General features: G+C 42.8%; 1 protein-coding gene across 4 annotated transcripts in view; it reads right to left on the bottom strand.

The window, feature by feature from the left end:
- LOC120515362 (collagen alpha-6(VI) chain-like) overlaps positions 1 to 27761 on the bottom strand; it is a 325957-nt gene that overhangs the window by 238016 nt on the left and 60180 nt on the right. For all 4 annotated transcript variants that reach the window (XM_039736240.1, XM_039736241.1, XM_039736242.1 and 1 more), the window contains exons 3-6: positions 16948 to 17556; positions 16135 to 16722; positions 11291 to 11884; positions 3917 to 4537 (exon numbers count right to left, since the gene is read on the bottom strand). In XM_039736240.1, coding sequence (XP_039592174.1) covers positions 3917 to 4537; positions 11291 to 11884; positions 16135 to 16722; positions 16948 to 17556 — 2412 coding nt within the window. The remainder of the gene's footprint in view (positions 1 to 3916; positions 4538 to 11290; positions 11885 to 16134; positions 16723 to 16947; positions 17557 to 27761) is intronic.

The raw sequence follows: 27761 nt of genomic DNA, 5'->3' as shown, positions 1-27761 counted from the left end.
ACCAATATTTAATAACCCAAAAGGATGGAGAAGGGGGAGAATAATGAATGGAGACCACCCAAGGTCAGAGAAGGGGGAACACCTTCTAGAAAACAAGGGAAGCAAGAAATGATCATGAATGGCAAAACATAAGAAATATTGGTGGTTTCCGAGCTGGAGTGGGGAGTCAGACTGAGCAGTGAATGAGTTGTTTTGAGCGAGGTCAAGATGATAAGAAAGGATTGTATTAACTGTAACTTCTGGCTTGTTCGGGGCTCAGCTCAGTTTGACTATCCTTGACTCCTAGAGCCTTCTTTCAAGGTGACAATCTTTGGCGTATTTTACGCTTCCACAGTAGCTGCTGTGATGCACACCCAGGCAAGTCAGGGGCTCCTCATAATGTTCTTTTAAAAGACCAGGAGATGGAGGATTCAAATGGCATCGGCAGGAATAAACTCTTAAAAATAAGTTGGGACTGCTGGGCAGCCCTGTACTCCAACACTGGCACGGGCAGGAACGTTTTTGCTATCAATGTAGCTCTCTCTGTCAGTGGATTGTTTTGGACTTTGCCCTGCCTTGTATCAACCTGGTGCCACCTTTGATGGTGCCAACCCCTAGACTGCTGGGGACTTTCCTCACAGCAGCACATTAAGCATGAAAAAAAATTGTAATATTTGTAAAATGACTGTGGAGTTAATTGAAATTTATCACAAGATGGGGGTCCTGCTACCTGAAAAGCTGCAATTGAAACTCCAGGATTAGGGTTAGGGTTCAGATGCCCACACCTTCCTTACTTTGTTTTTTTTTTCTTTTTGAATCTTTTATTGAATTTATTAAAAGCATATAACGTTCCATAGAAACGAGTCAAGCTAAAGAAAACTAAAATCAAATCAACCTCCACTCATGAGAAAGAGAGCAAGGCCAACAACCACAGCTAAACTGTTAAGAGTAGTAAAGAGGGAAAGGAATGTTTCTCCCCAGTATAAACGCTTATTCCAGTGGTTCTCAAACTGTGGGGTGGGCCCCTAGGGGGGCACGGAGTAACAAAAAGGGGGGCACGGAGATGTGAAAAAATGTAAACAACAATCAAAAATATGAAAAATACATCTATTGAAACCAAAACAAATTAACTTAAACTACATTCTGATACTAGAAAAATAAATATAGAGTTAGATAAATGTCGATAAAAGTTAAGTAGGTATAATAAAATATGCATCTTAGATAAATGTCGATAAAAGTTAAGTAGGTATAATAAAATATGCATCTTAGATAAATGTCGATAAAAGTTAAGTAGGTATAATAAAATATGCATCTATAATATATCATTAATTAAAAAAGAACAAATTGGTATTAGTGGGCTCCTTTCAAAAAAATGTTACGTGGGCGCGATTAAAACTGTTATGGAAACTCGGGTCGCAAATACTTAAAGGTTGAGAAACGCTGGCTTATTCTAAAATGTTATTGATGAGGTCCTGCCAGGTTTTAAAAAATTTTGTATAGATCCTCTACGTGAGAATTTGATTTTTTCCAATTTCAAATCGTATAGGACATCAGTTACGTACTCACTTAAGAGAGGTGAGTTAGAATTCTTCCAGTTGAGCAAGAAAAGTCGACATGCCAATAGTGAAGTAAAGGCCATGACAGTTTGTTTGTCCTTCTCCACTTGAAGCCCCTCTGTGAGCCCACCAGACAACACACAGCTGTTAGTGGATTAGGAGGGACTGGGACACCAAAACGGTCTGATAGGCATTTAAAGATTTTGGTCCAGAATGATGTCAATTTGGTCCACGCCACTCAAAACATGTGGCCAAATGAGGCTGGAGCTCGATTGCAATGTTCCCAGGTTGGCTTTCACCCTAGAAACATTTTGGACAATTTTTAAATTTGAGAGATGTGCTCAATAAAAGATTTAAAATTGAATAATTGTATGTTTTGCGCATATGGAGCTCAAGTGAATTCTGTGCATGGCTGCCTACCACTCCTATTTCTGAGATGTTGAGTGAGAAATCCTTTTACCAATGAACTCTAGGATCTTTAAATGGAAGCAAGGAACTTTAAAATGTTTTTTACATGTCATAGAAATGCTGTCCTCAAGTGTGATCAATATCTCTTCTGGAATAGAAATAGATGGGAGGTGAGGAAAACTGGGCAGATTTCGTTTAGCAAAGTTTGTAATTTGGAGATAATGGAAACATTGTATTGATGGGAGATTCAATCTGGAGTGTAATTGTTCATAGGATGAGAAGACATTATTTATTTACGATTCTCTTAATGATTTAATCATATACGTTTTCCAAACATTAAAAACTGCATAAGTTTGAGAGGTATAAAAAGGTGGTCATCATGTAGAGGTGCCACAGATAAAATATTCTCTAACTTGAAGTGCTTCCTACATTGGGTCCATATTCTGAGTGAATGAAGGACAATTGTCTTGTTAGTACACTGGAACCTCAGATCACGACCGTAATTCACTCCAAAACTCTGGTCGTAACCCAATTTGTTTATGACCCGAAGTAATTTACCGCATAGGATTGTATGTAAATACAATTAATCGGTTCCAGACCGTACGAACTGTATGTAAATATATTTTTTATATTAAGATTATTAAGCACAAAAATAGTTAATTACACCATAGAATGCACAGCGTAATACTAAACTAAATGTAAATAATACTGAGAAAACCTCATTGCAAGAATTCATGCTATAGCCTTACGAACCGCTCGTTGTAAAAACTTTTTTTAATGAGTTTTAAGCACAGGGAAAACATGAACATTTGAAAAATCTGTAATTTAATTAACATCCAAGAAAAGTAACATTGCAACAATGCACGGTACGAACCGATCGCTGTAAACAGAAGTGAAGTGGAGGTTAAAATCCAATAGAAAAAAGTCTTCATTAAATACAATGAGGTTAAAACAATGCTCGAAGCAGTCTCTTTAAAAACAAGCCCGGTGCCTTCTTTAACTGCCTTCTCGCTCTCTCTCTCTCACTCGCTCGCTCGCTCGATACACAGGGAATGCACAGGGAGAGACTGAACACGTGCGGAAATCATCGGCGCATACGAACCGGAAGGGAAACTGGCGTGTTCGTCACCCGAGTGTGTGGTCGTGAACAGATGCAAAAAAGTTTGGTGAACTTTTTGGTCCTAACCTGGTCCGAGACATTCATGACCTGAGGTTCCACTGTATATTGATGATAACTCGTATTTACTGGGGCACAAAGCAAGGAATATAAAGAAGTGCTGCAGGATTTCGTCTCTATGGCAGACCAAGCCTGTGTGTGTGTCCATGTCCAGGTTTTTATAGCTTGTATGTTTGCTGCTGAGTAATAAAATCCAAAATGAGGTAGTGCCATGCCGCCTTCTGATTTAGGCCATTGTAGGGTTGCCCTTCGGATGTGTGGATTTTTCAAATTCAAAATAAATGAGGTTATGATTGATGGTTGTTAATGTATATGGGGATGTTTTGAAATAGAAACAAACAGGATATTCATCTTGATAATGTTAATTCTTCCTGCTAAAAGTAAGATGGAGGGCAGACCATCTATGCACGTCTTGTTTAATATTTTCCATGCAAACAGCAAAATTTTGTTGATAATGAGCTTCGTGTTTACTCGTGATGTGGACCCCTAAGTGTTTAAATGATAAAAGGGATGGTGTCCAATCGAGTGTTGTTAGCTAGAGAATTCACTACAAAGAGTCCACGTTTGTTCAAATTACTTCCGAGTCCAGATATCTTTTGAAATTCTGTTAATGCTGTTAGGACTGTTGGCACAGAATGTTGTGGGTCTGATATATACAGTGCCATATCATCTGCATATTGTGATATGTTCTGTTCAAGTCCTCCTCTGAAAATCCCCTTATTTGCTTTCAGTTCCAGCACAGGACAAACCGCCCATAAATTAAAAACAAACAAGCGTCATGTCCTGCACGTCTTACCTTCTGCAATAAGCCGCGTCACCTTTGGAATCAGAAAGGCCTGTGCGAGGATGTCATTGCACAGCAGTTTCTGGAGGGACTTCTTCACGTTGGACAGCTCCAGGTAGTTCTCCACCTTCTGCACGTACTTCCGCGGTGGGTGTGAAGCAATTTGCCTCAACTGATTGATGTCAGCTTCTTGGACTCCCACTGCAAAAATGGTGATACCGTCACGACGGAGGTTGGCAGCGGGAAGGCTTACGTTATCGCTGGAGAGTCCATCAGTGATCACCACGGCTATCTGTTGCACTCCCTGTGCCTTCCTACTTCCCACGCTTTCTTGGAAGATTTCCGTCCGCAGGAAGTCTAACGCCCGTCCAGTATTGGCCCCTCCTCCGCGGAATGGCAGCTTCTGGATTTGCTGCAGAACCTCTTCCTTGGAGAAAAACGTGTTCAGGAAGAACTCTACATTTGGAGAATCGCTGTACAATACCACTCCGATGCGGACCTTGTCTGAGCCGACATCCAAAACGTTAACGATATTAGAGATGAAGGAGCGAATCTGTTTGAAGTTTTCACTGCTTATGCTCCCAGACTCATCCACTAAAAATACAACGTCGGCCAAAACTGCACTCCTGCAAGCTGAAATGCAAAGCAAACACACAATGAATTAAGCAATGAAGAACCTCTTACTGTCTTCAAGCAGAAAATATCCTAAAATTCATTCATTTTTAGTTGTCTCTCCAGTGACAACACCTTCATTTCCCAACTAACCTCGCAAGAACATTCAAGATAGCAGGAGCGTCAGCAGCAGACTGTAGCTCCGCCCCTCACTTATCACTTCACATGCCCTCCCCATGACTGATGCTCCACCCTTTGATCTTTCTTTTACATCTTATTTTTTTTCTGAGGCCCCACCCCATCCCTTACTTTTTTTGCCATTTATCTCGGCTCCGCCTATCTTTGTCCTTAATGCTTAAAATAACTCAGTGGCAGTCTGTGGGAAGAAGTCTCATCCACCAGAATATAAATGAGAAGGGCGGTCCCTCAGGTGTGACATTGTGGTCTCTTGGGGGGTTTCCACCCACAGAATACAAGACACTTATATAAGTTTAAAGTCACAGTACATAAATATGAAACATAACAGAAATTACATAAAAGTATGAACAAAATTATAATTTAAAAGTAACAAAAACATTAATAGAGCAGAAAATAAACAGAGAATAAAACCCTGATAGAAACATAACACTGGAATGCATTGGTAACCAAAACCAGGATATTTCAATTCTTTGTTCACAGGTTGTTGAAATACACCATTGTTCAGTCTGCTGATATTTCAAAATGCTGCTGCAAAAAGCACCTCTGGAAGTGAGAAAATTCACAGCTGCCTCCTAACTCCTGTTCTTGTGTCACTGCACTGGCTTCCAGCTAAGTTTTGACCAGATTTCAAATAATCCCTTCTAAACTGTAAAGCTTTAAATTCTAATTATATTTACTATTTTTTGCTAAATCTTAACCATTGTATTTATTTTTCCTTGCGTTATGATGTATAAAATCTGTACATTTTGGTTTAATTTTCCATTATATTTTGCTCGAGACACGACAACAGACAAACTACATTTAAGACAAATCAAAGCAGGTTTTCTTCCCCAACCCCTCAATTTTAAAACAGCTGTTACAACATTGAAAGGAATACATGCTGGTGGCTCAATTATTTTATAACCTGGGAAAGGAAGACTGAGTCATGCCTAATTATTTTAAGGCCTGGGAAAGGAAGACCTACCGACACCTCAGAGAACATAAAAGGTTTTATTGATTGGGAAAATGGACAGTGAATTAACTCAATCATATTGATAGACAGCCAATCAGGTGCATGTGTTGTGAAACCACGGCATGACATTTCACAATAAATATGCCTCATTTTGAAAGTAATGTCAGAAGAAGAAGAGGAGCGGACGAAGATGTCACTGGTCGTCAGAAAAGCATCATGACATTCGATTGCTAAATCAAATGCCGACCTGGGATGTTCATCCTTGTCATCTCTACTTTTTTTTGTAAGCTTTTTCTAAAGACTATATATATTCAGACTTTTCTATCAGTACCTATTTTCTATTATTCTTTGTTCCAGTGGTATTATTATTATTCTTGTAATAAATACCATGCTGCTTTTAACTTTCTATGCTTTGTCTTAATGTCTAGAGTTTTTTTGTTTTTTCTGTCCACCCTGGCCATCGAACCTTACTCTTATTCTATGTTAATTAATGTTGACTTATTTTCTTTTCTTACTGTGTCTCTTATTTTTCTATTCTTCATCATGTAAAGCACTTTGAGCTACAGTACATGTTTTGTATGAAAATGTGCTATAGAAATAAATGTTGTTGTTGTTGTAGAGTGATTGAAGTAATAAGTTAGATTTCTTTGAGCACCTGGAGCAGCAGGACATTTGCTATTACTTCTATGCTGTGAGGTTTATTTTGGCACTTTAGTCCTGTGCTGGTTGTTTTAAAGTGCTTTATAAACAAAATTGGATTGGATTGGCTGCAAGTGAAGAGCTCCACTCAATAGCAGGGACAGTACGAGAAGGAGGTATTCTTGGCTGATAATGGCCAATAGTCAAGAGTGCTCAGTCTTTGTATGTTTAAATGTATTCTTGTAGGCCAAGAGTAATATTTAGGTTTGAGATATTATTAAAACATCGGATGTTGTTCGTGCCGATAATACAGGTTGACAGGTTGTAAGTGACAGGTTGTGTTATTCCTAAAGCACTTGTGTGGTTTAAAGTACTAAAGGTTAATCAGTGTGTGTGTGTGTGTGTGTGTGTGTGTGTGTGTGTGATTCATGGCGCAGTATTGTGGTTAGGGTCTGTGTGTATGCGTATAGCTGTGTGTGTGTGTGTTCATCTTAAAGTGTAAACAGTAGACCAACTCGATAACGAACTTGATGAGAACACTTACCCTTGAGAAGACAGGTAAAGGGTAAGTAGAGGGAAAGACTACGATTATACACCTTGGCATCCAGCTGTGAACCTTGGTGCCAAAACTATTAAGATGTCCCCATTTAGTCCATTAGGCCGAGCTGTTACTCCAAGTCTCCGAGTGGCTTTGTCATTGATGGTGACCACTGTCACCACAGTTATAGACTCGAGTTCTTACCTAATACTCTTATACTCAATCTAGGGTTCCTCCCCAGGCTCCTGCTTAAAATGCTCCTTTTGTTTACTTTGTTAATTTTTAATTATTGTTAATTGTTTTCCATTATTTTTGATCCTTTTGTTATTTTCATGTATTATTAGTCTAATTTTGTATTATCTGTTCATTCAAGTCTATTGAGTTACTATGTAGCATCTCTGTGTGTTTTGTGGTTCTCTTCTGTTCCCTGAATTTTGTGGGTGCGGGGGCCACCTATCCATCTCAGTTAAGGGACCAGCCCCAGATCTATAAAACGAAGCTGGGAATTGAACGTTTATTTGGAATGTGCTCTGGGAGTTTGGTGGAATTGTACTTAAGTGAGCCCTTTGTGATTTATGATTTAATTATTTGGTTTGTTATTTCTTTTTTCCCCTGGATTAAGCACACACTTTCCGATCGTGTTTTTTGGGATTTTGTTCACCCTATACATACACATTCAGGCCAGAGAGAAGCCGAGGGACAGTAACTCATCAAAGCCAGACCTTCAGGAGGGTGACCTCATGCTCCATGCCGTTGAATATCCCGTCAGAAGCAAGTCACTTCACCTGTCTGCACATAAGATGAAACAACAAAAGAAATGGAGACAATTGTATCTGAAATGTTGTAAACCACCTCGGATGAAGACTTCGGCCAAATAAGTAAATGTAATGTAAATGTGAACAAGAGAGCAGCAAAATGCACACAGATACCATATAATAACTAAATAGAATAAAAGTAATAGGGTCATGCATGTACATCAGAGACCACCTTCTGGGCTTATCAGAGGTATGCAGTACCACTCTGGAACAAGAGGGGGCACTGTCGGTAAAAGTATTGTCAAGAGAGAATACGCCCAGTAAGGGCAACTCACCCCACCACTTCCGATCCAATCTCTTGGTAGGAGGCGTCTCATTCTGAACTGAGCGGACTGCAGGAAGGAGCTCCTCTCAAGACAGACCCGCTCAAGCTACTTAGAAGAAGCCAAGGCGGCCATACCTTTCTGTTTGTTTGATTTTCTGCTCCATTGTGCATCTGTTTTGTAGTACAGACTAATTTGAATTAAACTTGCTCCTTGCTTCACTTGACCACAATAGATATTACATATGTGATGCCAGGGGAGTAAAAAATAAGTTGCACCCGGAAAGGTCTGATGCACCCCACCAATGATGCCAGAAAAAGAAAATGGTGTGTCAAGAATAAAAGACGGACAAGTCGGCATGTTGTGAGGGGCGGACAGGTGTGTTGACTACTGACTTCGATAAGACGTTGAGAGGTGAAATAAAAAGCAGAACCCGAAGAAACAGCGCAGTCCCAGAGGATCGCTCTGACAAAGAACAAGTGGCATTCTGCAGCTGGACGAGATGTGTGCCGTAAAAGTGAGCTGAAGACTCGTGGGCGGACGCTGAAGAAAAGACAGACGCTAGCAGTCCTAGTGAATCATTTCGATATAAGACACCGAGTGGTATGTAGCAGACTGAGACCAAATAGGAAATATATAAGAACAGAAGTCATCGTTGGGGAAGTACGAAACTGATGGAGATTAGAGAGTGATAGAGGAACGGAGTTTGGGTTGCCAACTACCAGAATTGTGACACCGTGGAACACAGAGCTTTAAGTAGGACTTCATACAGTAAACACTCCGGATGTAAGTCGTCCCAGTACATGGGTGCCATGGAAAACGCTGACTACAGATTGGTGACGCGTGATGGTGAGGACAGAACAGACACAGCAGAGCGAGGACTTAAGACTAACGACGAGTAGGATAACAAAAAGAGGAACTCTGCTAACCTGATGACACCCAGCTGCTGAAGTAGAAACCGTGGTATCAAACTCTTATTTGTTTGGTTTTGTATCCTATATGTTTAGCCATATTAAAGGTATATTAAAGGTAATATTTAGGTATTGAGATAAGATAGGTGCTATATGAAATTTCTAAAAAACGTTCAGAAATAATAAGACATCTTATTTAGTTTTCTAACAAAAAGTGCAAAAGGAGTCAGGAAAGTTAAGAAAAACAGATTGCTTCATTGTTTATGGTCTTAATTATCTTCTTCTTCTTTTAGCTACTCTGGTTAGGGGTCACCACAGCGGATCATCATCTTCCATATCTTTCTGTCCTCATCATCTTGTTCTGTCACAACCATCACTTGCATGTCCTCTCTCACCACATCCATAAACTTTCTCTTAGGCCTTCCTCTTCTCCTTTTCCCTGGCAGCTCTATCCTTAGCACCCTTCTCCCAGTATCCCCAGCATCTCTACTCTGCACATGTCCAAACCAACCCAATCTCGCCTCTCTGATTTTGTCTCCCAAGCGTCCAACTTGAGCTGACCCTCTAATGTCCTCATTTCTAATCCTGTCCATCCTCATCACACCCATTGCAAATCTTAGCATCTTTAAATCTGCCACCTCCAGCTCTGTCTTCTGTGCCACCATCTCCAGCCCATATAACACAGCTGGTCTCACTACCGTCCTGCAGACATTCCCTGTCACTCTTGCTGATACCCATCTGTCACAAATCACTCCTGACACTCTTCTCCACCGACTCCACCCTGCCTGCACTCTCTTCTTCACTTCTCTTCCACAAACCCCGTTACTCTGTACTTAAACTCATCCACCTTCACCAACTCTACTCCCCTCCTCACCACTCCACTGACCTCCCTCTCATTCACACACGTATTCTGTCTTGGTGGTCCTACTGACCTTCATTCCTCTCCTCTCATATCTACAGGGTCTCCTCAACCTGCTCCCTACTCTCACCACAGATCACAATGTCATCAGCAGACATCATAGTCCACGGGGACTCCTGTCTAATCTCGTCTGTCAGCCTGTCCATCACCACTGTAAATAAGAAAGGGCTCAGAGCCGATCCCTGATGTAATCCCACCTCCGTCACTCCTACCGCAGACCTCACCACGGTCACACTTCCCTCATGCATATCCTGTAACACTCTTACATACTTCTCGACTTCCTCATACAATACCACAACTCCTCTCAGTCACCCTGTCAGATGATTTCTTCAGGTCCACAAAGACGCAATGCAACTCCTTCTGGCCTTCTCTAAACTTCTCCATCAACATTCTCAGAGCAAACATCACATCTGTGGTGCTCTTTCTTGGCATGAAACCATCCTGCTGCTCACTAATCATCACCTCACTTCTTAACTGAGCTTCCACTACTCTTTCCCATAACTTCATGCTGTGGCTCATCAATTTTATCCCCCTGTAGCTACTGCAGTCCTGCACGCCCCCCTTATTCTTAAATATCAGCCCACCAGTACACTTCTTCTCCACTCCTCCTCATCCTCTCACTTTCCAAGATTCCATTAAACAATCTGGTTAAAAACTCCACTAACCACCTCCATGCTTCCACAGGTATGCAATCTGGACCAACAGCCTTTCCATTTTTCATCCTCTTAATGGTCTTAATTATCAAAGTAGAATATTACAATTTTTTTTTTTACTTAAAGTAACACTATTTTGTGAATGTGTTAAATAAATGTTCATTTTTTTCAGAATTGTAAAAGTGGGTCATTTGAACTGCCAGAAATTTGAATATTATATCTTTATGCATGCAGAAAGTGGGGGAGCATTGCTCAGGGGAAAGGCCACTTTATAATTCAAGAGAGGGGACCACAGCCAAACAAGGGGCAGTAGGGCATTACACATAACTGGACAAATAACAAATGAGCAGAAGAATATTCTAAAAAGTAATAGAAAACAAAGAACAATAATGAAAAGAACACAAAGACGCCAAACGGGAGCCAATGAGGAAGTCGGCCTTCCATTGACAACAAAGCCATTGAGATGCTAGAAGTAACAGCCCGACTTGATGAACTAAACATCTTAATAGTTTTGGCACCAAGTGTCACAGCAGGATGCTAAAAAGAAGACACACCAGTATAAGATCAAATGGGAAATAGCAGAGATAATCAAAACTTAAAGATTTACACCATAGGAGGGAGATTTGGAACTCTGGTCAAAACTTAACCGGAAGCCAGTGCAGTGGCACCTGAACAGCAGTTCTGTTCTTGTGAATTTTTCTTATCTTAATAATTCCTCTTAATACATAATAACACTTTATAGTTTGCCTTAATTGTTTTAGTAGCTAGTGTCACAGCAGGGTGCTTGACTTGACTATAGTATAAAACGTATCATGTAAGGAGGAATGAACAGCAAAATATTGAAATTTCTTACAAATATTAGAAAGCGAAGGTCATTTGGCCTTACCAGCAGATATGACAGGAAGCTTTGGCGGGGCTTCTTTTGCTGTAATGATGCCAATCACTTCCTTGGTGGTGGGACCGAGTTCTTTCAGCGTTTTCAGCTGATACACATGTGGCATCGTGGCCATCATTTCCAGTTCGGGACGGTCAGAGTTTTGTAGACCCACAGAGATCACCTTCACTCCCTCCCCCTTGATGGCCCTTGACGCCTTCTGAACCCTGTCGGCCGACTTGGAGGAAGTGACGACGACGACAAACTGGTGGTACCCTTCTTTAATTCGGCTCCCGGCAGATTCTTTGAAGAAGTTCTGCCGCACGTATTCGATGGCTTGCCCCGTTCTGAGTGGCCCCGTTTTCATCCTGAAGGCGCTCTTGATGTAATTCACAATTTCGTTCTTCTTCTGGTACTTGTTCAACAGGAACTCCACCTGGGTGGTGTTGCTGTACTGTGCCAGGCCAACCCTGTGCTTTTTGATTCCGACTTCAAGCGCATTCACTATGGACAAAATGAACTGCCTGACCTGCTGAAAGGCCGCCGTCCCCATACTGGAGGATCCATCGACTAGAAACACAATGTCTGCATAACGAGGAGCACCAACTGCAAAACAAAAAGAGAAAAACAAAAGAAATAAATCTGTTAAATAGCCAAATGAGTGGAGGCTAGTGAAGAACAAGAGACATTTCGCTCTATGAAAGCTCATGTGGTTTGACGAATTCTCCCGAAATGTCACTGGAATTTTTTTTTTTAAATGGTTTCCCACCTCAACCACATGGCTCAGTTGTTTCATCCGCATTCCCATAAGAGGGGCTGCCTGGTTTGGTACTTACTTGCACTTCCTTTACTGTCCACTAGGTGTTCTTAAGTCTATAATTCACGATTTAACTGAACAAATTCTGCAATTGTATCAAAGAGAATTGTGAATAAAAATTCTTGAGCCAATACCAGGTGTGAGGGACGGTCAGCATCCTTACCCAGAGGGGGCGCCCTAAGATGGAAGGACATGGAGAGACAGCATACACAGGCATTGTCTTCCCCACACTGCTAGATGGCAGCACCTTTAAGGTTGCAGCAGCACCATGGTTTCCCACAGGGCATCATGGGACTTGGAGTTTGCTGACTCAACCCTGTTGAGTTCTGTGGGTGCCACAGTGGGTGCTGCAGAAACCGGGGAGACCTACTTCATAGGGCTTCCGCCTCGCTCAGGAGTGCTTTCGGACCACGCTTATGGGACACTGGAAGAATTCCCTGAGTGTTAGATAAAAAGAGCTGCCTGCCTCACATCCGAGAGCCAGAGTCGGGAGGAAGAAAGACAAAGCTTAAGTGGAGAAGTCAGTAAACAATGGCAGACAGAGAGTGAAAGAGAATTGCAGAGGACTTTATTGCTGAGTGCTTTGGATCTGTGTTTGTGGTGTGGGAAACACTTGCCAGTAAGAGTTTCCCACAATTAAAATCCTCTTGTTTACAGCACTTGAGTCCAGGCCTGTGTGGTGTCGGGTGTTTTGGGAGCTGAAGCGCCCCCTGGAGGCCACACAGGTTTACCATATTGTAAGGCTGCATAGGTTGAGGGGAAAATTCTGATTAATCGTCACCTCAACATTGTACAGGAATTTAGATGGCTTGCAGAATTTATGCTGCCATGAGAAGTTAAGGGGAAGTTTGAAAGAACCCCACTTGGTAGGCTTCATGTTGCCGTGACGACAGAGGAAGTGATGCAACATTTCTATGTTTTGCTTTGACATAATGGCCACTACTCTGAGGAGAGAGAGAAAGAGAAACACAGGAGGCAGAACAAGAAAGGAAATGAAGGAAACCGAGGTGAACTTTGCCCAGGGACATCTTGGTATTTTGAGGCAGCCACCTGGAGCGCCTATAGAGGAAAGCATTTGGTCTTCTATACAGGCCTCAGGTGTTCTCGGGTTGACCCCATTTGGTGAGCTAAATCAGTTTTCATTTTTATTTTGATAGTTCTGAAGTGGCTGAATACATCTGCCAACATGGGCATCTGAAACAACAGAACTGGACATTCAGCCCTCAGACCAGCAAATTTCAGTTTTTCCATCCATCCATCCATTATCCAACCCACTATATCCTAACTACAGGGTCACAGGGGTCTGCTGGAGCCAATCCCAGCCAACACAGGGCGCAAGGCAGGAAACAAACCCCGGGCAGGGTGCCAGCCCACCACAGGGCAATTTCAGTTTTTGCTTCTTCTTATTTCTGTACATGTGGTTGGACAGAGAAGAGCCTTAGGTGGTCAGTATACACAATAGACAGACAGCTGGTGACAGCCTTTCAAGACTGTATGCTCCCCTGTTAGCTCCCTGAGATGTTGTACCCACACACACACACCTACAGGCCGTTTTAGGAACTGCAGTCTCACTGGGCACCCCTTCTGGGTTCCATGGGTATTATATTAACAGGGTGAGCTGGAGGGAATGGCCATCCCAACTTTATGGGACTTCCTCTATGCCGTTTTTCCTAACACAGGAACAAAAGGGGCCACCTCACATCATTGGTGGATTCAGAGTCAAGAGGAGGAGGAGAACAGCACTTGTCTGCAGGAGTGAAGGAAGAAAGGAAAGGAAAAGAAAAGAAAGAGTAAGTTATTGTGAGACCCTAAAGAAGGAATTTTACTTAATAAAAGCAGTTTATTTGAACCCGAGACTGTTGTAGGGCAATTGTGTCTGAGGTTTGAGAGTCTACGACACCCCCTAGTGGCCACATGCTACAAGATTAGTGTTGGAGAAAACGAAGGAAGTTTACATCTCTGGTTTGCTTTTTAATAAGGAGTTCAGTTTGCCCTCCTTATTCTAGCTAACAAAGTCCTAGAGCCCAGAATTCAAAGGTGTGTTTGTGAAACTTATTAAAGAATTCATATGACCCTCCATCACCAGCTCTGTTAACCCTACGTGTTTATGAGCCCCAGCTCACCCTTCAACACCACACAAACTGGGGGCCATGGGACCAGTGCTGGGCAGTAAAGCATTACTCAGTAACAGCTTAAAAAATAAAGCAACTTATTCTCTTCCCAACTATCTTGCCCAACGGTGCCTGGGACTAAATACACACTTCTGTGAGAGGATGTTGGACCCCGGGTGGTGAAAATGGGATTCCGCATCTCCAACCCTATTAACCTCAACAAAGGAGCCCCTCAAGGATGTGCTCTGAGGCCCCCTGCTCTATTCCCTTTACACCTATGATTGCAGGGACACACGCAGCTTTAACTCCATCATGAAGTCTGCTTACAACACAGTGGTGATCACCAAGAATGATGGTGGAGAACCTGGCATCATGGTGCCAGTAGTGACAAAACTGCCAGGTGTTCAAATACAGCGCCTTTACCATGCGTGACTGCTGTGCTGGACTATTTCACAGCCGGGACGCCGTAATGGAAGGACAATATGGAAGGAGGCATAACCCGGCCGAGATGGGACGGAACCCAAAAGGGATAAAGTAATGGATAATGTGCGGAGTTGGTACATCCAGGACAGTTCCTCCGCCAATACAGTAGATGGCAGTGTTCCACTGGTGTGGACCCAGTAAGGACGGCTACAGGGATGTATGGGAGTTGTAGTCCTGAGGGACAATCCTGTCCTGTCGGGGTCCTTGGGTGCTGCCGGGATTAGGGTTAGGACTCCCTGCTTCAGCAGGGTTCCATCAGGCTGTGCCCGGGTCTGACATAAAAGCGAGCCATCCAGCCTTCTCCAGTGAGTCAGAGTCGGGAGGCAGAAGGCAAAACTTACCTGAAGGAGGAAGAAGAGGAGTATTTATTGGAAGACTGTGGAACCAGCCTGTAGACGAGGTATTTTGTGAATGTAAAACCTTTACTTTGCACTTGGGACTGTTCATTGTGCCATTTCTGGGGTTTTGGGGCTCAGTGGCGCCCCCTGTCTTTTACGCATTCCATGCTGGAAATGCTAAAGTGTGAGGATAGATGGTGTGGCATATGGCCGACCATTCATCCCGGCCAATACCCCCAGGCCGCCAGATGGAGCCCTCCCTGCAACATGGAGGTGCCCCGAATTCCAGCAGGGCCTCATGGACCTTGGAGTTTTAATGCACAGCCCTGCTGGATACCATGGGGGCCACCAGGGGACAATGCAGGGAGGCTCAGAGACTTTTATCATCCATATAGCCCGGAAGTAATTCCCAGTCAAGTGGACAGAGGAGATGACGTACTTCTGGGCTGAAGAAAAGAAGAGTTTTAATCTGACCCGGAAGTGATAAGAGTCACATGGACTGGGGGGATCGGAAGCACTTCCGGGTCAGGGAATATAAAAGGACTGTGAGAGATCCCAGCAGTTAGAGCTGAGTCGGGTGGCAGGGTCACAACGCGTCTGGGAGAGGAGGATTGTTTATTGTATTATTGTTATTGAGTATTGTAGGAGTATTGTGGAGTGTAGGGTGCTTTGTGCACATTATTACTATAATAAAGTCAACTCTTGGACTTTTATCGTGTGTCTGGTCCGAGGGTTCAAGGGGATGACAGCGCCCCCTATCTGTCACAATTCACTAAATGAAAATGAAAATCCTTTTCTGATTTTGATAAAATGTTTAACTTTTCAGGGGATTTCATCAGGTGAATGATAAAGAGCAGGACAGAAAACTGAGATGTTTGACTCCCAAATAGAAAAATGTCCAGTCGTTATACACGTCATCAGTGTGTTACAGGAAGTCGGTGGAGGTGCAGTGTGATAATTGCGATGACGGGGTGGGCTTCAGCCTCAAGGGTCCTGAAAATCCCCATTCAAAGCCTTGCAATATGCGTAATCACTTCGGAGATGACACCTCACTCTCTTTGTATTGTCACTTTTAATGTGACCCCCAAAGGCCAACGTGAAACCTACCTGAGAGCTCCACTTCCACTCTGGTGCACACCGTCTGCAGCAAGTTTGTCGACAGATCCTTCAGTGCCTCAAAATTTTCGATGTTGTACAGGAACTTTTCCGAGGGCTTGTTGGCGATCTCCTTCAGCTCGCCGTACTCTGCCACGTTAATTCCAATGACGTACACGAGAATGCCCAGCTTGCGGAGCTCGTTAGCCGGCACGCTGACATTGTCGGACGATTCCCCGTCGGTAAGGATGATAGCAATCTGTGGCACGCCTTTGTCGACTCGGCTCCCGGCGCTTGGGGTGAAGTACTGCTCTTTGATGAACTCGAGGGCTTTGCCCGTGTATGTGCCCCCCTTCCTGTAGGCCAAGTCTTGAATGTAGGTCAGAATCTCGCTTTTGTTGGTGAACGTATTGAGAAGGAACTCCTCGTGGGCGTCATCGCTGTACTGGGCAAGTCCGACTCTCACGTTGTCTACGCTGACGTCCAAGCTGTCCACAAACGTGTAGAGGAAGTCCCTCACCTGCTGGAAGTTGGGTTCCCCAATGCTCGATGAGCCGTCTACGACAAACACGATGTCAGCCACCGAGGCCTTCCTGCATTCTAACAGATAAACAATACAAGTGTTACCATGAGGGCCACAAACACATTCACGTGCATGTTTATTAATTGGAAGCTACTTATTAATGAAGTCAGATAAAGTGAATGGAAGATGAGCAAAGTGCGGCCTCGAGGGAACGTGACAGGATCGAGAACGGACGAAGAACATCTCTGTATTTGTACCGATCAAAAAAACATCAGAATTCTCAATCGAGTGAATCGGCTTACCTTGGGGTACCTGGATGATGCGGCGTGTCGCCTCTTCGACGTTATGGCACAGTTCCTGGATGATGTTCTCAGAAATTACCTTCAGGGCTGCAAAGTCTTGGACGCTATAAACGTGCTTGTCGTCAGGGTCACTGGCGATTTCGCTGAGCTCGCTCAGATCCGCGTCCTTAATGCCAATGGCGTACAACGTGATTCCGCTCTCTTTGATGGCTTCGGCCGCCTCCTTGACGCCATCCTGCGACTGACCGTCTGTTATGACGACCCCAACCTGAATCACACCGTCCTCGGCCCTGCTGCCTGCCGACTTGACAAAGTGCTCCTTCAGCATGAAGTCGAGCCCGAGGCCAGTGTATGTGCCTCCTCCTCTGTATTGCATTTTCTGGATGGACCGTAATATGTCCGTCTTATTGTGGAACCGATTCAGGAAAAACTCGGTGCGGGCTGTGTTGCCATACTGAATGAGTCCAATCTGCACTTTTCCTTCACCGATGTCAAAGCTGTCCACGAGAGTGTGCAGGAACTCCCGGACTTTTTGGAAGTTTGAAATTCCAATGCTCCATGAGCCATCGACTAGGAAAACGACATCGGCAATCGTCTCTTTAGTACAAACTGAAAGAAAAGGGAGGGCATTTACGTTAAAAGAAATTGGCATTTAGAAACAGACCTTTTCATATCATAATGTGTTACTTTGAATGGTATAATAATTAAAAAAAGAAATTTCATTAAACACTTTCTTTACTTCACAGATTCAGCTTGCAAAGCTTCAATGTACCCATTCCTTGCTACAGGGTGAGCCAGAATGAAGTGCCCCGTTTCTCAAGGTCAGATAGAGGCAGCCGAGTGGGTTAGGGTGGGGGTCCTTTGATTGGCGCTAGTCCCCTTGTTGTTTTCAGTCGGCCACATGCCTTGATCCGGTGCACACCGTGCTTTCGCTGTCGAAGCGTTCTTCACAAACATAGAATCCATCATCACATCATCACTTCAGCATTCCTCCTAACGGTGACGTCTGGATCAGCTGACACCACCAGGGAAGTGGGCCGCTCACCGTGGTCAGTCACTGGCACCAGTTAAGTTTAGGGCAGATTTCAAAATCCTCCTTTTAACATATAAAGCATTAAACTTACTGGTCTGAACTTATCAGGACTTACAAACCTGAGCGCACATTAAGATCTCAAGATGCCGGTCTGCTTAGGAATCCAAAAATTAATAAAATAATAGTGGGAAGTCGAGCTTTTAATTACAGGGCCCCTAAACTGTGGAGTGGTCTGCCTGCTACTACAAGAGATACCCCCTTCAGTCTCAGCTTTCAAATCCCAGCTGAAGACTCACGACTTCAGTTTAGCACACCCTGACTAGAGCTGCTGATTAACTGAACAGACTGCATCTTTGTTGTTAGTCATTAGCACTAAAACATAAGTAACATGACAGTTCTAATTTGTTACTAACCCTCACCTGTTCTGTTCCTCTTCTCAGTACTCAAATGTGGCACTTGGTGGCACGGCCCATCTGCCTGCCTAAGGTAAAGTCATCTCTGACGGAGGATCACGGGAGTCATCGGGTAGAGGGGACCTTTCATCGGATTGGCTGGCCCAGCGCTGACTCAGCTGTGGAAGGGCCAATAGGGGAAGACAGCTTGATGGCCGAGGTCTCCAGGACTCTGAACAAATCCTATTATGGGATATCATCTACTGTTGAATTCTGCTCTGTACCTGTAATATTTCTATTGCACTATTATATTGTACTAGCAGAAAACAGTGGTATTCGCAGCGGAGAAGTAGTGTGTTAAAGTAAAGTTATGAAAAAGAAAAGGAAATATTTTAAAAATAATGTAAGATGATTGTTTTGTCATTGATAGGAGTGTTGTTGCCATATATATATATATATATATATATATACCACATACATACATATATACATACATACATGCATACATACATACATACATACATACATACATACATACATATATATATATATATATATATATATATATATATATAAAACAGAAACAAAAATATCATCCCTGGCTAAAATTGGGCAGACTTAAAAATAAAGTGGTAGTTTAAGTACTTTAAGTACATTTTCAGAATAGTATTGTCTTTAAATAATAATAACCAAAATATCAACATAAAGTGCAGGTTTTCTTCTTAAAAAAATAATTCAGAAACATAAAAGGTAATTTGACCAACTTAATCTTTAAACTCTGAGTAACCTTAGCCAAAATTATTTTGTACATTAGGCTAAAACAGTGTGATCATTGAACATTTTGTAATTAGATGTAATTAGAATTACTAACGGTCACGGAAGTCCAATGATCCCCAGTAAGAGCCACAAAGTCCGCTTTCTGTAATGCATCTGATTTTGCTTGCTTTTCAGTTTGCACAAAACCGCGCTTTTATCAAGGCTTCGCTCGGGTAGTGTTTTGAAATGAAATTTTCCTCCAATCAGTTGTAGGAACGCGCTTTATTCCGACTCTGACATTTTTGTAGCTGTGATGTGTGCATCAATGTAATCGATGTACCAGGAAATCATGCATTTTCAAAAGTTCCTCTTTGCTTGGAATTGAAAGTGTAATTAAATGCGTTATTGTTTTTAACGTGTTATGGGGTACATGCATCGAAGCTTCTCAGCTGTGCTTGTGCTAAGAAAAGGAAACATTTTAAAAATAACGTAACATGATTCTGCGTTAACTGCATATTTTTTCATATGTCTCAAACCAAGGAGATGCGAGGTTAAAATGAATCGGGAAGCACGCGTACATAGTCAGTACATCCCCTCTCGGGAATCGAACCTCGGATGTCGGCGCTAGAGGCAAAGCCTCTACCATTGCGCCACAGCGTGTGGCTTGTCTATTTGAGAGTATGTAGATATATATAGATATATATATATTCACAGCGGAGAAGTAGTGTGTTGAAGAAGTTATGAAAAAGAAAAGGGAACATTTTAAAAATAACGTAACATGATTGTCAATGTACAGTATTTGTTTTGTGAGTGTTACTGAGTGTTGCTGTCATCAAAGATTTGATTATCATTATTTCTTTCAATCAGGTTCGTATTTGGAGGATGTGTTGTGTTCAAGTTACATTCCGTGTTTGTCAATCGTTGTAAAGATGACAGGTTTCATTCATCGATTCGTTTCTTACTGCATCAATAAACAGCTCGTCTTCTTCTTTATCTGAGACCTGACACACTGCATGCACGGTTTTTTTTACACTGTCTTCCTTTAGCGGGACATTGACTTTTTCCACCGTGTGCTTTGTTTCCGCAGTAGCTGGATTTATGAATATGCTTATCAGATGCTTCATATTTTTTGCTGCCTTTTCAATTGTGTAATTCGGTTTTTGTTCAGCGCTCTTTGGAACTGTTGCTTTTTATCTGTGCACTGCGTCAGTTCACGTGAGCCACTCGGTGTACTTGCATCGAAGGTTCCCAGCTGTGCTGGTGCCATCTCGTGCTATGTCCATGGCTGTATTTAATGTTACCTTAGTCCTGGCACTTAAAACTTTCTCTCGCAGTTTCGCTGAGTCTGTGCCAAACACCACCCTGACCATCTCATCTTCCTCTCCATAAGCACAGTCCTTCACCCGTGAATATTTAGCGGCAGTGTTTCTATTGGATTGCCGCTGACGGACGACCTTATATGGGCAGGCACTAAATTACAAACGCCAGCGGCAGCCCGTCTATGAACTTAATTTAATATAAACTTACGGTTCACGCCGTGCTTTGTTTCCGCAGTAGCTGTACTTATGAATATGCTTGTATTTATGAATACGCTTGTATGCATCACTTGCTTCATAATCTTTTTCTGCCTTCTCAATTGTGAAATGGCGTTTTTTGTTCAGTGCTGTTTGGAGGTCTTCCTTGTTCTCTACGTACTTACATAGGAGGTGTGATGATGTCACACGAAACTCCGCCCCCACGGCCATCCAGCTCAACTCCATTACATTATATGGAGAAAAACAGCTTCCAGTTATGACCCTTACGCGTAGAATTTCGAAATGAAACCTGCCCAACTTTTGTAAGGAAGCTGTAAGGAATGAGCCTGGCAAATTTCAGCCTTCTACCTACACAGGAAGTTGGAGAATTAGTGATGAGTGAGTGAGTGAGTGAGGGCTTTGCCTTTTATTAGTATAGATTGAGGATAACTTGTGTTCTTGACACCCACTGCATGCCCAGCCTACCTGGAAAGGGGTCTCTCTTTTCTTTGAATTTCCTTTCGTCCATTTTTTTTTTTTTTGGAGGGGATTTTTTCTTTGTCTTCTTAGAGAGTCAAGGCTGGGCACGTCTATATTAAAATAAACTGTATTGTATATGAGGAACATCACTCTTAAAATCGGTCAGGTGGGCCAGCACACACACAGAATTCAGCCTTGGCTCCTTCTCTTGGCTGGCGGCAGCACAGTCGCGCACCTCACAGCAAACAGCAATGTGGACTGGTGCCGCAGCCGCCAACAACTCCGTGAAGCACAATATGGAGGTGACCTGTGACAGAATGAACAGCGGTGACAATGAGCTCTGTAACAGGAGAGTGCTGTGCTCCCCACAGTGACATGTCATGGATTGAATTTAATTTACGTTTTGCTAGCGACCTTCCTGTTTCTTCTTTAAAGTGATGTCAGTTACATTATTTCATTTATTGAGTCATTTCAGGTCCCTCTTCATGAGGACGTACATCTCACATAATTACTCTTCCCTTTCTTGGAATGCTGCGATACCCCGACTGTGTTTTATTGCTGTAATTTGTCAAATCATGTGCTTTTTATTATTTTTTTTTCCTCTGAACATGTTTCACAGTCGATTCATTTTGATTTTCGACAAGTTGGAGACTCTCACTTTCAGACAGATAAATGTGACATTAATGGCCCTATAAAATAGTGCTGTGTAGCCTTTTGATGTGCGCGCCAACTGCAGATTTCACAGCTTGGAGGGTTTGGCTCAGTTTTCAGACGGATTTGGTTTCTTTCCAAATGAATGATTATCTGTTTTGTTTTATTTTATTTTTATTGTCTTGTTATCGCTCTCTGAAGCGCATCACATGGACGCAAGGTGACCTGCACATCAAACTGCAGCTTCTCGGCCAAATCACAGAGCTTTTCCAGTAAAAGTTATCTGCAATGTGTGGGACGGTTTGAAATGTCGCTCGGGGCATTCCTGTGGGATGTTTATAGATGAGCCAGTAATGAAAAACATGAAGAAGAAATACTGTGAAGGAAATTAAAAGTTAAAAAAAAAAACTCAATGAATTCAAGGATTCCATTTAGCCGCAGTGACTTTGTACAAGACCACCCGATGAATTACACATCTGAGGAACACAACGGCTGCGATTATTGTACTGGGCCACCATCGTCATATGCGGGTCCCTAAAGGCCCAATATGAGCTGCCATAGGAAATGGCGTCTGAGCACCACTAGGGGCAGAATACTGAAGGAAGGTGAAGCCCGCTGTGTCCACTCTGAGCTACTGGGCGGAGCCAATGAGAGCCTCTTAAAGCAAATGCTTATGACGTCATCGCTGGCAGACCGTGTACGGTGGTCCCGAAGGGAAAAAAGAAATCGCAAAGGAAAAATGAAAGGGCAAACAAAAAAGATAATGAAAGAAAAAACAAAAAAATCATAGAAGAAAAAACAATAAAAGGGCAAACAAAAAAACGAAGCACATAAAAATAATGAAAGAGCAAAGCCAAAAAAATGGAAATGACGCTTGTGCTTTCTGTTTTTGGTTTGCACTTTCGTGTTTCAGCCAGATTACCCCTTCCGGCTTGGGTTCAAATCTTTGTTTTATGTCCTTTTGTTCAGTTTTGCTTCCTTTGTTTGCATTAATATTGCTTGTGTTTATTATTTGTATTCTTTGTTTTTCATTTTGTCTACATTTCAATGCCTTGCTGATGTCTCCTGTGTTTTGTGGGTGGTGCCCACAAGAGGCGGGGCCACCTGCCAATCACTGCTGCCCTGCCCCCATCCTATAAATCTGGAGGGTCTCCCACAGTTCCTGGCGGTTCCTTCTGAATGTGCGGAGGAGCGTCGAGTGTTTTAGTGACGTTTCTGAGCTTTTTGTGACCTACCAGATTTTTGGACGTTTCGCTCTGCATTTTGATTCTTCTTTGGATTTCATCTCGCGACTCACCAGCTTGGATTGCCTTGTGTTGTGGGCAAATCCTTTATGTCTTTGGTACTCTATGAACCTCCACTGTGTGACAGAGCATTTTATGGAAAAAAAAAAACTAATTTTTTTAGAACTATTTTGTTTGCCTTTTTAACTGGTGAGGGTTTGGCCGTATATCGCCCTCTAGTGGGCGCCTTAGAACTCAAAGTTCATAATTTTTTCTTTGCACTAATAATGTTTTACCTGCACTTTCACTTTGTGCTTACTCTTTCATTTTAGTATTTTTTCCCCACTTTCAGTCTTTTGTTTACGCCTTTATTTTTTTTATTGTTTTTTTCAACTTTCACTGCTTTGAGTCTTTGTTGTTTTTTTGCACTTTCAGTTTTTTTGTTTGTGTTTTCTTTTTGTTTGTTTTTGCTTTCATTGTTTTCTTTTTTGCATTTTCATTTTTGTAGACATTTTGTCATTTTGTGAACAGTGCTATCAGTAGATAAACCTGTAGGGAAGATAATGAAAAAAACAGAAATGCTGGCTCCCGGGATTGTGATGCAGACCACATCGATATTCTGTCACATTTTAACTCTGTTGGACTAAACGTTAGTTTTAGTCAATTGACAAACAATTTAGCTGCTGTCTTTGACACCAAAACACCATTACATCACTTTTTCAAACCTGCCTTCCCCAGCTTTAAAATACTGGAAAGGTTTCTAAATATGGAGAATAGTCAGAAATGAGTTCCTTGCTCTTCTTTTAATAGCACCGACTACTGCAATTGAAATTGTTCTTTATGCAGCTTCAAAATGCACCGCACAAGAACTAGAAAGTGCAACCTCGTAACCCCCGTCCTTGAGTCATTGCACTGGCTCCCGGTTAATTGTAGGGCTGATGTTAAAGTCCTCCTTCGTACATATGCAGCTTTAAATGGCTGAGGTCCTGCTTTCTTATCTGAGCTCATCGTTACTTACAAACCAGAAGGGTCATTAAGATCTCAGGCTGCTGGCCTACTCAACGTATCAACAAAAAAAAAATTACGATGGGAGATCAAACTTTCAGCTACAGGGACCCAAAGCCATGGAAAGGTCTGTCTGCTTGTAAAAGAGAAGCCCCTGCAGCCCCAGGCTGACGTCTGAGGACTTTAGTGTGGGATACCCTGGTTAGAGCTGCTGATAGGGTGTGCATACTGCATCGATGCTATTTAATCAATTTTATAAAAACACAAGTATTACATTTACTTATGAAACGTTATGAATCCTCCTCTATTCCATCTCTCTTCTTGGCATCCTACTGTGCCCACCTGGTGCCACTGCGCCACATTTAAGCTGCTTTTCTACCCAAGGAAAGTCATCTGAGGCACTGGGAGCCTCGGACTCGATGGATGGGAAGATTGTGTTGTCATACGAGACTCGACTGAAGGAGCTCCAGGAAAATGGGGGTTAGTATGCTGCGGTCTCCTGGGCTTTGACCATGTCGGACGTTGTCTTCTGCCTTTGTTAATTATCTCCAGGGATGCTGCTGACCAAGTTTTTCTTTTCGTTTCCTCTTTTGTCAGCTGGTCAGACCTTAATGATTACAGTTAAGACCAGAAATATTTGGACAACTTTTTTCTAATTTTGGTTCTGTACGTTACCACAATGAATTTTAAATGAAACAACTCAGATAACGTTGAAGTGCAGACTTACAGCTTTAATTCAGTGGGTGAACAAAACGATTACATAAAAATGTGAGGCGACTAAAGTATTTTTTTAACACAATCCCTTCATTTCAGGGCTCAAAAGTAATTGGATGATTGACTCAAAGGCTATTTCATGGCAGGTGTGTTCAAGTCCGTCGTTATGTCTTATCAATTCAGCAGATAAAAGACCTGGAGTTGATTTGAGGTGTGCTGCTTGCATGTGGAAGAGTTTGCTATGAACAGACAACATGCGGTCAAAGGAGCTCTCCATGCAGGTGACAGAAGCCATCCTTAAGCTGCGAAAACAGAAAAAACCCATCCGAGAAACTGCTACAATATTGGCAAAATCTACAGTTTGGTACATCCTGAGAAAGAAAGCAAGCACTGGTGAACTCAGCAACGCAAAAAGACCTGGATGTCCACGGAAGACAACAGTGGTGGAGGATCGCAGAATCATTTCCATGGTGAAGAGAAACCCCTTCACAACAGCCAACCAAGTGAACAACACTCTCCAGGGCTTGGTCAGCGTATCGATATCAAGTCTACCATAAAGGGAAAACTGCATGAAAGGAAATACAGAAAAACATTCTTTGGACAGATGAAACCAAGATGAACCTCTACCAGAATGATGGCAAGAAAAAAGTATGTAGAAGGCTTGGAACAGCTCATTATCCAAAGCATAGCACATCATCTGTAAAACACGGTGGAGTCAGGCAGTGTGATGGCTGCCAGTGGCACTGGGACACTCGTGTTTAGTGATGATGTGACACAGCCTCCATTGACTCCATGAAGATCACAGCATCGTCCGCAAAGTCAAGATCCGTGAATCTTTCTTCACCAACAGATGCCCCACAGCCGCTGGACCCCACGACCTGCCCGACACCAAGTCCATACAAGAATTGAACAGAGTAGGAGCAGAACACACCACTGACGGACCCCAGAATCAACTGGGAAAAACACAGAGGGTCTGCCTTGACTCTGCACAGCAATCACAGTACCAGTGTACAGGCCGGCCATGATATCCAGCAACCTCGAGGGCATCCCGTGAAGTCTCAGGATGGTCTTTAATTAGCTAACTGCCTCTGACCCTCTCGCCATCTAATTGCTAATGTGTGGGGAGTGTACTGACACAAAAATGGCTGCCATCACATCATCCCAGTGAGTACTGCATAGTGGTGGTTGAAATTACAACCCAAGCCCCCGATGTAAAGCAACGTATAAATGCAAAGTCTTCGTCGACGACATCAAAACTTCTTTCAACATGATCAAGACCCCATGGGGACTTCCCAGTAGATTGTGATTTCATGGCTATCAAGAGGGAAGCGGTGCGTAGTGCGTGCAAATGTGGGACGCAGCAAGGAGACTGGAGAAAGACAGGGAGGATTTGAACTGTCCGTTATTTGCTTTGGAGCCATTTTGGTGCTGGTACTGTGGTCCGAAAGCTGGTATTGATACCGAAGTCAAAAAAACGATCCAACAGTAACTTCAAGGTAAGGTTGTTGTTTCAGATGAGACACACTTCTGGGTCAGTCAGTTCTACTTACGGATCAAATTAAGAATTTAACTGTAATCTGTACATTTGATGTACAGGACCATATAAACCTCTAAACATATCAATCTAGTATATATTGTCTTTAAGATGTTTCTATCCATTATATACCATCATTCAATCTACATAAGACAGAACTTTCAGGTACAAGTCGGGTACTTCCACCCACTGACGATGGGACCAGAGAGTGGTGGCCTGTTCCATGTTAATTAGCACATGCAAGTTAGAATTTTATTGGTCTGCTCTGTGCACAGGAAAATAAGGACCCACTTAACCTATAAATAAATCTGTCCTTTGTCACGCATGCCCGCCAGAGGGAGCCTTCCACGGATGCCTAAGGTTTGTGGTACCACCTTGGAATGAGAGGGGGCGCTGTCACTAACATTTCTTGTCTCCATTTTCCCCCTCACAGCACTGAGAAACCGCCCCTTGAGGTCAACGGAGATTGAGAAGCCCCGCCCCTTCCGGTCCAGACAATATAAAGAGTGACATCACCAGCTGGTGGTGTCGCAATTTGGACCTGAGTGCCCAACAACGCACCTATTTGTTTGAAAGCGTCATTGAGCATCTGTTATGTTTATGTCTTTTTTTGTTGTAAACTAAAACGGGGTTTACCCGGTTGGTACCCCAACTATTTTAGGGACTCACTCTGCCTTCTCACTTGCCACTTTACACTATTATATAGTGCCTTTTACATTTATCTATGTGTTATATATTGCCTTTGGGAGTGCCATGGAGGACAGATGGGCATTCTGGTTCGATGATGACATGACCTCTCATCAACAGTGCCAGAGGATGGACAAGCAGAGGCCAGAGGTCAGGAGCAGTTCTATTTCCCATACATTAGGTGGCAGTGTTCTGCTGGAGTCGTCCCAACTTGGAAACCCACAGGGGCTCATGGGAACTAGAGGCCAAAAGTGCAACCCTGAAAGTCACAAGGGGGCGCTATCAGGAAGGGCCTACCCTGGTCCTCAAACAACCCAAATGTGTTCCCCACAGGTCATGCCAGATCACCAGAAGCCATTCCTGGTCCAATATAAAAGGAGCCCATGGAGTCAGGAGGCAGCGAACAACACTCAGCTGGACATGGAAGAATAGGAAAGAGTTCATTGTTAGTATGGCTATAGGCTGTGCATCCTTGTGAAAGTGCTTAGTGCATTAAAATCCATTATTTGAACTCATAACTGTGTTGAGTATTATTAAGTCTATACAATACAAATACAACACAATTTATTTTTGTGTAGCCCAAAATTACACAAGGGGGTCTTGCAATGAGCTTTAACAGGTCCTGCCTTTTGACAGACCCCCAGCCTTGACTCTCTAAGTCTAAGAAGACAAGGAGAAACTCCCCAAAAAAAAACCCTTGTAGAGAAAAAATGGAAGAAACCTCAGGAAAGGCAATTCCAAGAGAGGCCCCTTTTCAGGTAGGATGGGCGTGCAGTGGGTGTCTACAAAAAGGGGGTCAATACAATAGAATACACAGAACAGAAC

Source organism: Polypterus senegalus, chromosome 15, assembly GCF_016835505.1.
Source record: "Polypterus senegalus isolate Bchr_013 chromosome 15, ASM1683550v1, whole genome shotgun sequence".
Taxonomy (NCBI): Eukaryota; Metazoa; Chordata; class Cladistia; order Polypteriformes; family Polypteridae; genus Polypterus; species Polypterus senegalus.
Note: the sequence above shows the minus strand (reverse complement) of the source record. Positions and strands in the feature narration are given on the sequence as shown.